The sequence below is a fragment of the Dendrobates tinctorius genome, unplaced genomic scaffold, assembly GCF_039654945.1.
Source record: "Dendrobates tinctorius isolate UK_male_01 unplaced genomic scaffold, ASM3965494v1 ptg000102l, whole genome shotgun sequence".
NCBI lineage: Eukaryota > Metazoa > Chordata > Amphibia > Anura > Dendrobatidae > Dendrobates > Dendrobates tinctorius.
In genome coordinates, this window is record NW_027361770.1 from 36420882 (window position 1) to 36433095 (window position 12214).

Sequence of the window (12214 nt, forward strand, 5' to 3'; positions counted from 1 at the left end):
ATACATGGTTCCCCCCCCATATCCCCATCCTGATATACAAGGTCATCCCCTCTCATCCCTGTCCTGGTCTGCATGGCCCCATCAAAAAAATAAACAATTTTACTTACCTTCCTGCACTCTCTCGCAGCGTCTTGTTCTGGTGCCAACAGCTGATTTGTGCTTGTAAGCAGCACATTGCAGGGATATCATTCACTGCATAAAAGCAGAGCACAGCTGCTGGAATACTCACTGCTCTCTACGCTGGGACTATGTGCATGGAGGGCAGTGAGTATTCTGTGCTATTAAGTAGAACGCACCATGTCAGTCGCACCCGCCGGGCGGTCACGTGTACCCACTACTTAAAAGAAATGAATATTCACTTCTCTTAGTAGCGGGCATACATGGCCGCTGCGGTAAGCTGGCTGTTGCGGCTGACAATGTGCACACTATTACAGAGAAATTAATATTCACTGCCAGCGCAGCGCAGTCAATATTCATTTCTCTTGAACATCAGGCATAATGTTGGGCAAGGAGCTAGCTAGTAAGGGAACGTAGCGGAAATAAAGTGAATAGGGTCACATTACGACCCCTAGATTACCACATATATACTAGCTGAAGAGCCTGGTGTTGCCCTGGCATAGTAACCAACTACGGTTAGTTAGGATTTATCATGAATATATATATATATATAGCTAGCTGTGTAGAGCCCCGCCTACTCTGCATAGCCACATTCGCTATAATATCCCACATCATCCTGTCAGCCAAAGCTACCGGACTACCACCACTAATACCATCAGCCAGAGCCACTGGAATACTACCCCTAATATCCCACATCATCCCGTCAGCCTAAGGTGAGAGCCAGAGTGCTGAGTGGAACAGTCCTAACTTCCATACCGGGGATCTCTTTAAGGTTAGGTTCACATTGCGTTAATGGCTCTGCGTTCAACGGGATCCGTTACATAGCAGCATCATGCCGATTTTGGCATGCGTTTTGATGCGTTAGCATCATTGCGACCAATGGGTGCGTTAACGCATCCGTTACATAGCGTTAGTGGCGCTAACCATTTTGAGAGATTTTTTTTTTTTTGCTCAATAAACTTACGGTATATCGCCAAATAAAATAATTAAATGGATATTATAGATGCATTCATGCTATAGCGCAGGCACCGCTGCCTGCCTGCCTGCCAAATGTGACTTTTTTTTTTTTTTTTTTTAAACATTCTATATGTAAAATAGGGGGGCAAGTCAATGAGGGATCGGAGACCTGTCAGAAGCCATGCAGATGTATATGTAAAGCCTGTTTCACACATCCGTTTTGTGTCCGCCAAACGGATCTGTTTCCGTTTTTTGCCACTAACTGATGCTAACGGATCCGTTTTTTTGACGGATCCGCGGTAGCTGCTAATGCAAGTCTATGGGGAAAAAAAACGGATCCGCCAAAAACATGGCGGATCCGTTTTTTAACGGAAAACGATGGATTTGGACGGATTTTAAAAAACGGAAGTGTGATCCAGGCTTAAGCAGGGCTTTTGACGTCTTGGCAGCATGTTTAACCTCTTTCTGACGTTGGGCATAATAGTACGCCCACGTCGGAATCCCTCCCTTTGATGTGGGCTCTGGCGCTGAGCCTACATCTTTCCTGGCACGTCAGCTGTTTTGGAATCGCGAACCACCTGCGGCTGTTAACCAAGTTAAATGCTGCTGTTAATCGGACAGCGGCATTTAACTCGCCCTTCCAGTAAGCATGCCGGAAATCCCGCCCATCGGTGATCCCGCCACGTGATCATGGGTCACCGATGGGTTGTCATGACAACCAGTTGTCCAGTAGACCTCTGTTTGTCATAACCGGATTGCTATGAGCGTCGCCCGATGGTAGTCGCTCATAGCAAGTGAGCATTTCTGCTGCACACAGGTAATCTGATCATCGCCTGTATGTAGCAGAGCCGATCAGGCAACTGCAGCTTCTAGTCTCCCATAGAGACTGTTGGAAGCATGCAAAAAAATAGTTTTTATAAATACTAAAAAATGAAAGTTCAAATTATCCCCCGTTCGCCCGTTGAAATTGAGACAATAAAAAAAAAATCACATACACTTATTTGGTATCGCCGCGTTCAGAATCGCCTGATATCGATCAGTATAAACAAAAATTAACCTGATCGCTAAACAGCGTAATAAGAAAGTCAAAATGCCAAAATTACATGGTTTTTGTTTTTTTTTGGTTGCCATTACATTGCAGTAAAATGCAATAATGGGTGATCAAAAGATCATATCTACACCAAAATGGTATCAATAAAAGCATCAGCTCGGTGCGCAAAAAATAAGCCCTCAACCAGCCCCAGATCACAAAAAATGGAGAAAGCTACAGGTCTCGGAAAATTGCGCTTTATTGTAACCAAAGTTTGGATTTTTTTTTCGCCATTCAAATCATAATAGCTAGTCAGTTTTAGCATTTAGTGAACGTGGTAAAAAAAAAAAAAAACCTGTTGAATTGCACTTTATTTTATTTCATCTCACTTGGAATTTTTTTTCCCATTTTGCAGTACACAATATGTTTAAAACCAATCATGTCATTCAAAAGTACAACTAGTCCCGCAGAAAACAAGCCCTCACATGGCCATTGTGACAGAAAAAAATATTTTTTTCCCTCTACACATTCAACTTTAAAGTGGTCTGTGATGATAAAGAGGAGCTATAAAATGACAGGTAAAGGTTAAAATGTCTCCAGTTAGATCATCAGTGAGATCACTGACACATTTTCAGTTACCGTATATACTCGAATATAAGTCGAGATTTTCAGCCCAAAAAATTGGGCTGAAAGTCCCCCTCTCGACTTATATTCGAGTCATATACAAAGGGGTCGGAGGGGGCGGATGTGTCAGGTCATACTTACCCGTCCTGACGCTGTCTTGAGCCCCCAGCTTCTCCCCGTGCTCTCTCTTCCTGCCTTCAGCGGTCATGTGGTGCCGCTCATTAAAACTCATGAATATGCGCATATTGATGAGTTTTAATGAGCGGCACCACGTGACCGCTGAAGGCAGGAAGAGAGAGCGCGGAGAAGCTGGGGGCTCAATACAGCGTCAGGACGGGTAAGTATAGCGATACTCACCTGTCCTGCGTCCATGGCTGCTTGCTGCTGTCTGTCATCGGTCAGTGACTTCAGACAGCAGAGGGCGCGGTGACGTTAACGCGCCGCACCCCCTGCCGCGCCCCCTGCAGTCTGAACGTCACTGACCGATGACATGCAGATAGCGGTGAGCAGCCATGGACGCAGGACAGGTGAGAATCTGACACCCAGCGACGGAGAGGTGAGTATGTCATTTTTTTTATTTTTACATGCAGCAGCAGCAGCGGCAGCACATGGGGGAATAATCTAAGGAGCTTCTTATGGGGGCAGCATATGGGGGAACAATATGGAGCTTCTTGTGGGGGCAGCATATGAGGGAACAATATATGGAGCTTCTTATGGGGGGGCAGCATATGGGGGAATAATCTGGAGCTTCTTGTGGGGGCAGCATATGGGGGAATAATCTGGAGCTTCTTGTGGGGGCAGCATATGAGGGAACAATCTATGGAGCTTCTTATGGGAGCAGCATATGGGGGAATAATCTATGGAGTTTCTTCTGAGGACACCATATGGGGGAATAATCTATGTAGCATTTCCCACCCTAGACTTATACTCGAGTCAATAAGTTCTCCCAGTTTTTTGTGGCAAAATTAGGGGGGTCGACTTATACTCGGATCGACTTATACTCGAGTATATACGGTAACTCATTCTGCCACCAACAGTTGTGCAATGCAGTAGCTGTAGAAGGCAAATAGTGCAAAATTGTGAAAGAAACCTAATTACAAAAATGATTTTTAGCTCAAAAGACATTAAGAAAGTCACCAAAAGGTGGACAACCCCTTTCGTTTAAGAGGCCTTAACACATTATTGCATTTACTGTACTTGAAATATGCCTTATAAGCTTTTGCATATATACCAAATGATTTCAGGGAAGAGACAAATGAAACCATCAGGAATACTGTGTTACCATAGATAGAAACTTATTTGTTTTAAGTTTTAGTTGCATTCTTCATTTTAGCTGCCAAAACATTTGCATTAGACCTATGTTTATAGAGGATTTATTACAGAAGAAAAAAATCATGTATTTTCTTCATTGCTAGTTAAAGGCCAAAACAAAAGATGCAGTAATTTAGTAGGTTCCCCTTAACAGTATTCCAAAATATCCTTTAAAGTGTCAAATCCAGTTAATTGGAGGAGTAGTAAGAAATTTGCACAGAATGATGTGATTTGATGCAAATGTTAGCAGCAAACAAATGCCTTTTATTGCAGGCTTATATTTGAGTAGCTTATTGTGAGATGTAGATTTGTAGCACCTATACACATTTATATGCTTTCTAAATTTACACTCCTATTCTATTCTTACTGCTTTAAATGGTTTGTCTTAGTGTTTCTACTTAGCTTTTCATGCAGTGAAAACTAAGACCAGAAAGGACTATTGTTTTAGTTAATATTCAGTTAAAGAATACAATTAGTATTTAAGACTAAGCAAGCGCCAAGACAAAAATGCTGTAAACAAAAGAAAATAGAAAAAAATGTTAAAATTGTTTAATGTATCCAATATGTTGTAGACGTGGCAAAATGGGAGTCGCTTTTTGCAAATCATCGACCTGAATCGAGTCGTTCCGCATTCTCCTGTGGTCCAAAACCAACACCATTAAATGAAGCAGAAGTACCTCTGCCAGTTGGAAAAAACAAGACTACAAGGAGAGATTCTTTAGAGGAGTTGTCTACATTCAAATTATTCTCTCAAGAGGAATATGAACATGGTTCTGCTGGCTGTCCGCTAAGTTCAGATACTGTTTCATCACTCCAAAGTCCAAGTTTCCAATCGGGCATCATGGGCAATGTATTTAAAGACAGAGGTCCTCATCATGAGCTCAAACAATTTTGGGACAAAGATCAAGAATTGCCTTGTACATCAAATACAATTTTTGATGAAGCTAAGGATGTAAAAGTGCTGCATACTGAACCGGAAGAACATGATAAATTTAAACAATTTTCCCTTGTAATTGAATCTGAGCAGAATTCAGAGGAGGAAACCAGTTGTAACCAGTTATTTGATGTCATTGCAAATGTGGCTCAAGCTCCTAAATCTAGTCACATTCTTGACGCAAGCTCTGATAGCCAAGATGCAGATTCCAATGTCTTGGGTAATACTTCGACAACAGGCAAATTGCATGCACCTGGGAGGCAACTTAGCCCACAGGTACTTCAGCTTTTCAAAGGAAAAGACACTAACCACATTGTCCATATGCTGGAGAAACTGTCCCCATTTTACCCAGCTCTTCAAGGTAAGCTCTTTTTCATGTTATACGAGATACCTAGCATGTGTATTATATGCAGCTATGTTTTAGTGAATTGTGTGTATTATGCGATAAAAATTTCTATAATTGTCTTTAATGAAATTTGTTCTTTTGTTTTTCGTCTGTAGCTTCCATGCATTACCATACACTGCAAGCTGTTCCATTTCTCTTCAGTCTCATTCTGCACAGCCTGTTGTCATGTCATCCTCAAGTTCTGATGGAGAAAGACCTCCATCTAGGCTTAAATTTGATTATATTATATTATTGACTTCAGTTTAGATGAGACATTTATATGTTCCCGTAGACATTAGTTCTCACCTTCATGAAATGGCAAAAATTTTGATATCTGAAGTGTCAACTTTATGTAGTGACTTTGGAATGCTTCAAAAATATACCAGGAATTCTGATCTTTTTTTTTATATATAGCACACTGGACTGTAAACTTGTCAAAATAAGGTTTTGTAAAATGAAAAATTGATACTAACATTTTTCTCTTGAATAACTTATTGACCTCTATTAATTTACTGTTTTCTTTATTGATTGTTAGAATGGATAAAAATGGTTAAAGATATAGGTTAGGAGAAAGTAACACAATAAGTTAAAAAAATTACTTCTAAAATATTAAAAATAGAAAAAGGAGTTTGCTTTTTTTAATCACTATTGATCAGCATTCCCTTTTTTTTTTTTTTTTTTTTGCTCTTGTCTGTCATTAACACCATCCTAAAAGTGGTGACAGGTCATCCTAGTTCATTCTGTCTTGATAGTGGATTTCAACTGAAGCTCTAGCAAATATCAGTACTGGGAGATAAAATGTCACAATTTATTACTGACAACAAGATTTGCACAAAATTTTATTTTTTTTAAAATAGAAGTCAACAGCTATTCATCTCCAGAGCAGGAATTACTCTGAATGGTTTCTTAATCTCCTCCATAATCTATTCCAGTGGATGAGAAAAATTGCACTCTTGTGTTCAGTTTTTTTTCTTTTTGTTTGGATCAAGCCAAGATTATCGGGCAAAGACTTACCCAACTAAAATACTCTAAAGATCTTATTGTGAGGGCCTTTAATCACTCCAGGGCCAAGAATCATTTATCCCTATTAAAGAAATCCAAAAAAAAAAAGAGTAACAATGATTGAGTTTAATTTCACTACCACTTTTAACAGTTAGCATAATAAACAGAGAATTGTCCAGAAGCACTGGCATATATTGCAGAGTGACCCTGTTCTAGCCAAATCCCATGCTTACCTACAGGAGAGCCCCAATGTGGAAAAATATTCTAGCACTCAGTAAGATTAAAGGGAACCTGTCACCTCGTTTTGCCGATATAAGATGCGGCCACTGCCTTTCAGGGCTTATTTACAGCATTCTATAATGCTGTAGATAAGCCCCCAGTCCGACCTGCAAGAAAAGAAAAATAAGTTTTATTATACTCATCCGGGGGTCAGTCCGATGGGTGTTGCAGGTCCTGGGTCTTGCGCCTCCCATCTTCATGCAATGTCATCATCCTGCTTGCTTCATGCCGCGCTCCTGCGCAGGTGTACTGATCTGCCTTATTGATGGCAGTGCGCAGGCGCTGGGCCTCTCTGAACTTTCCCGGCGCCTGCGCACTGCAGTACTTTCCTCTGCCCTCAACAGGGCAGATCAGTACGCCTTTGCAGTGACGTAGCACGAAGCAAGCAGTATGACGACATTGCATGAAGATGGGAGGCGCCGGACCCGGGTCCTGGGATACTCACCGGACCGCCCCCGACTGAGTATAATAAAGCTTGTTTTTCTTTTCTTTCAGGTCGCACCGGGGGCTTATCTACAGCATTACAGAATGCTGTAGATAAGCCCTGAAAGGCAGTGGCCTTATAACGGCAAAACGAGGTGACCTGTTCCCTTTTAAAGAGAATATTGGTGACCTATAACAAGAATCCATCAAGTGAATAGGGTCACTAAATGTAACATGAAGAATTGTCTCTGCTGCTTTTCAGTTTGGAATGGTCTTTCCGAATTTACCAGAAGTCCATTAAGGAAATTTTACCCACAAAAATTGCCATGTCATGCAGCTCAAGATTTGTTTTGTACATTATAAACTGCTCAAAAAAAAGAAGGGAACACGAAAATACCACATCCTAGATATCTCTGAATGAAATATTCCAGTTGCAAATTTTTATTCATTGCATAGTGTAATGTGTTCAGAACAATAAAACACAACAATTATCAATGTAAATCAAAATGAATATCCCATGGAGGTCTGGATTTGGAATGATATTCAAAATGAAAGTGGAAAATCACATTACAGGCTGATCCAACTTCAGTGGAAATGCCTCATGACAAGGAAAAGATGCTCAGTTAGTGTGTGTGGTCTCCACGGGCCTGTATGGCCTCCCTACTGTACAACTCCTGGGCATGCTCCTGATGAGGCGGCGGATGGTCTCCTGAGGGATCTCCTACCAGACCTGGACTAAAGCATCCGCCAACTCCTGGACAGTCTGTGGTGCAACGTGACGTTGGTGGATGTCCCAGATGTGCTCAGTCGGATTCAGGTCTGGGGAACGGGCAGGCCAGTCCTTATCTTTAATGCCTTCATCTTGCAGGAACTGCTGACACTCCAGCCACATGAGGTCTGGCATTGTCCTGCATTAGGAGGAACCCAGGGCCAACCACACCAGCATATGGTCTCACAATGGGTCTGAGGATCTCATCTCGGTACCTAATGACAGGCTACCTCTGGCGAGCACATGGAGTGCTGTGCGGCCCTCCAAAGAAATGCCACCCCACACCATTACTGACCCACTGCCAAACCGGTCATGTTGAAGGATGTTGCAGGCAGCAGATCACTCTCCACGGCATCTCGAGACTGTCACGTCTGTCACATGTGCTCAGTGTGAACCTGCTTTCATCTGTGACGAACACAGGGCGCCAGTAGCTGATTTGCCAATCCTGGTGTTCTGTGGCAAATGCCAAGCGTCCTGCACGGTGTTGGGCTCTGTGCACCACCCACATCTGTGGACGTCGGTCACTCAGACTATCCTCATGGAGTCGGATTCTAACAGTTTGTGCAGACACGTGCACATTTGTGGCCTGCTAGAGGTCATTTTGCAGGTCTCTGGCAGTGCTCCTCCTGTTCCTCCTTGCACAAAGGCTGAGGTAGTTGTCCTGCTGCTGGGTTGTTGCCCTCCTACGGCCCCCTCCACGTCACCTGGTGTACTGGCCTGTCTCTTGGTAGCGCCTCCAGCCCCTGGACACTACGCTGACAGACACTGCAAACCTTCTTGCCACAGCTCGCATTGATGTGCCATCCTGGATGAGCTGCACTACCTGAGCCACTTGTGTGGGTTGTAGAGTCCGTCTCATGCTACCACGAGTATGAAAGCACAACCAACATTCAAAAGTGACCAAAACATCAGCCAGAAAGCATTGGTACTAAGATGTGGTCTGTGGTCCCCACCTGCAGAACCACTCCTTTATTGAGTGTGTCTTGATAATTGCCAATTACCATCTGTTGTCTATTCCATTTGCACAACAGTATTTGAAATTGATTGTCAATCAGTGTTTCTTCCTAAGTGGACAGTTTGATTTCACAGAAGTTTGATTTACTTGAAGTTATATTCTGTTTAACCCCTTCATGACCCAGCCTATTTTGACCTTAATGACCTGGCCATTTTTTGCATTTCTGACCAGTGTCCCTTTATGAGGTAATAAATCAGGAACGCTTCAACGCATCCTAGCGATTCCGAGATTGTTTTTTCGTGACATATTGGGCTTCATGTTAGTGGTAAATTGAGGTTGATAATTTTTGCGTTTATTTGTGAAAAAAATGGAAATTTGGCGAAAATTTTGAAAATTTCTTTATTTTCAAATTTTGAATTTTTATTCTGTTAAACCAGAGAGTTATATGACACAACATAGTTAATAAATAACATTTCCCACATGTCTACTTTACATCAGCACAATTTTGGAAACAAAATTTTTTTATTGTTAGGAAGTTATAAGGGTTAAAAGTTGACCAGCGATTTCTCATTTTTACAACAAAATTTACAAAACCATTTTTTTTGGGACCACCTCAATTTGAAGTCACTTTGAGGGGTCTATATGGCAGAAAATACCCAAAAGTGACACCATTCTAAAAACTGCACCCCTCAAGCTACTCAGAACTCCATTCAAGGAGATTATTAACCCTTCAGGTGCTTCACAGGGACTAAAGCAACATGGAAGGAAAAAATGGACATTTTAATTTTTCCAACAAAAACTTTCTTTTAGCATCATTTTTTTTTTCATTTTCACATGGGTAACAGGATAAAATGGATACTAAAATTTGTTGGGGAATTTCTTCTGAGTACCCCGATACCTCATATGTGGTCATAAACCACTGTTTGGGTGCACGGCAGGGCTCAGAAGGGAAGGAGCGCCATTTGACTTTTTGAAAGGAAAATATGCTGGAATATTTATCGGTTACCATGTTGCGTTTGAAGAGTCCCTGTGTGCCTAAACATTGGCGCTCCCCCACAAGTGACCCCATTTTGGAAACTAGACCCTCCAAGGAACTTATCTAGATGCATAATGAGCACTTTGAACCCCCAGGTGCTTCACAAATTGATCCGTAGAAAAAAAAGTACTTTTTTTTTCACAAAAATTTTCTTTTAGCCTCAGGTTTTTCATTTTCACATGGGCAACAGGGTAAAATGGATCCTAAAATTTGTTGGGCAATTTTTCCTGAGTACACTGATACCTCATATGTGGTCATAAACCACTGTTTGGGCGCACGGCAGGGCCCGGAAGGGAAGGAGCGCCATTTGACTTTTTGAATGAAAAATTGGCTCCAATCGTTAGCGGACACCATGTTGCGTTTGGAGAGCCCCTGTGTGCCTAAACATTGGAGCTCCCCCACAAGTGACCCCATTTTGGAAACTAGACCCCCGAAGGAACTTATCTAGATGTGTAGTGAGCACTTTGAAACCCCAAGTGCTTCACAGAAGATTATAACACAGAGCAGAGAAAATAAAAAAATATTTTTTTTTCCTCAAAAATGATTTTTTAGCCCGCTATTTTTTATTTTCACAAGGCTAACAGGAGAAATTGGACCCCAAAAGTTATTGTCCAGTTTGTCCGGAGTATGCTGGTACCCCATATGTGGGGATAAACCACTGTTTGGGCGCACGGTAGGGCTCAGAAGTTGAAGGAGCGCCATTTGACTTTTTGAATGAAAAATTAGCTCAATCGTTAGCGGACACCATGTCGTGTTTGGAGAGCCCCTGTGTGCCTAAACTTTAGAGCTCCCCCACAAATTCCCCCATTTTGGAAACTAGACCCCCCCCCCCCCCCAAGGAACTTATCTAGATGGATAGTGAGCACTTTGAACCTTCAGGTGCTTCACAGAAGTTTATAACGCAGAGCCGTGAAAATAGAAATATTTTTTTTCCTCAAAAAATGTTTTTTAGCCCACAATTTTTTATTTTCACAAGGGTATCAGGAGAGATTGGACCCCAAAAGTTGTTGTACAGTTTGTCCTGAGTACGCTGGTACCCCATATGTGGGGGGGACCACTGTTTGGGCACACGTCAGGGCTCGGAAGGGAAGTAGTGAGGTATTGAAATGCCGACTTGATGGAATGGTCTGCAGGCGTCATGTTACGTTTGCAGAGCCCCTGATGTGCCTAAACAGTAGAAACCCCCCACAAGTGACCCCATTTTGGAAACTAGACCCCCCAAGGAACTTATCTAGTTGTTTGGTGAGCACTTCGAACCCCCAAGTGCTTCACAGAAGTTTATAACGCAGAGCCATGAAAATAAAAAAATCATTTTTTCCACAAAAATAATTATTTTAGCCCCCAATTTTTTATTTTCCCAAGGGTAACAGGGGAAGTTAGACCCCAAAAGGTGTTGTGCAATTTTTCCCGAGTATGCTGGTACCCCATATGTGGGGGTAAACCACTGTTTGGGCACATTTCGGGGCTCGGAATGGAGGGAGCGCTGTTTGACTTTTAAAACGCAAAATTGTCTGGAATAAATGGTGGCGCCATGTCGCGTTCGGAGACCCTGTGATGTGCCTAAACAGTGGAAACCCCACCATTCTAACTCCAACCCTAAACCCAACCCTAATAATCCTAACCACAACCCTAACCCCAACACACCCCTAACCCTAATCCCAACTCTAAACCTAACTACAAGCCTAACCCTAATCCAAACCCCAACCCACCCCTAACCCTAATCCCAACCCTAATTCCAGCCCTAGCCCTAATTCCAGCCCTAGCCCTAATTCCAGCCCTAGCCCTAATTCCAGCCCTAGCCCTAATTCCAGCCCTAGCCCTAATTCCAGCATAAAAATATTTTCTTTATTTTATTATATGTCCCTACCTATGGGGGTGATAAAGGGGGGTATTATTTACTTTTTTTTTTTATTTTGATCACTGTGAGAGTTTCTCACAGTGATCAAAATAAATGAATGAATCTGCAGCCGGCACACTGCGCATGCGCCCGCCATTTTCCAAGATGGAGGCGCCCATGATGCAGGACACCGGGATGGCCAGGAGGTACCGGAGACGGTGGTGGGGGGGGGGGATCGGATGGCTGGGGGGAGCGGAGGGAAGGGGGAGGGGACCTGATGATGACTGCGGCTGCCGATCGCTGCCGTCAGTCGTTGGCGGCAGCCGATCGGCGCCATCAGTCGGTGGGTGGGGGATCTGATTGCCGTCTCTAGCCATGGCCGATGCTATTGCAGCATCGGCCATGGATGTATTGTAATATTTCACCAAATTTAATTGGTGAAATACTGCAATCGTACTGCGCATGCGCCCGCCATTTTCAAAGATGGCGGCGCCCATGCAGGAGGGACGGAGGGTCACCGGGAGCCCTGAGCGGGACATGACAAGTACCGGGGAG

The 12214-nt window shown here is 42.9% G+C and overlaps 1 protein-coding gene across 5 annotated transcripts in view; it reads left to right on the plus strand.

Annotated features, from left to right (window-relative positions):
• Window positions 1-12214, plus strand: part of LOC141099773 (uncharacterized) — a 176091-nt gene that overhangs the window by 146707 nt on the left and 17170 nt on the right. For 2 of the 5 annotated variants that reach the window (XM_073587824.1, XM_073587825.1), the window contains exons 16-17: window positions 4612-5334; window positions 5475-5747. The exons of 1 other annotated variant lie outside the window; for it this stretch is intronic. In XM_073587824.1, coding sequence (XP_073443925.1) covers window positions 4612-5334; window positions 5475-5614 — 863 coding nt within the window. In that variant the 3' untranslated portion in view covers window positions 5615-5747. Of the gene's footprint in view, window positions 1-4611; window positions 5335-5474; window positions 5748-12214 lie in introns of those variants that run through there. 2 more of the 5 variants (XM_073587827.1, XM_073587826.1) reach the window with 2 other exon arrangements.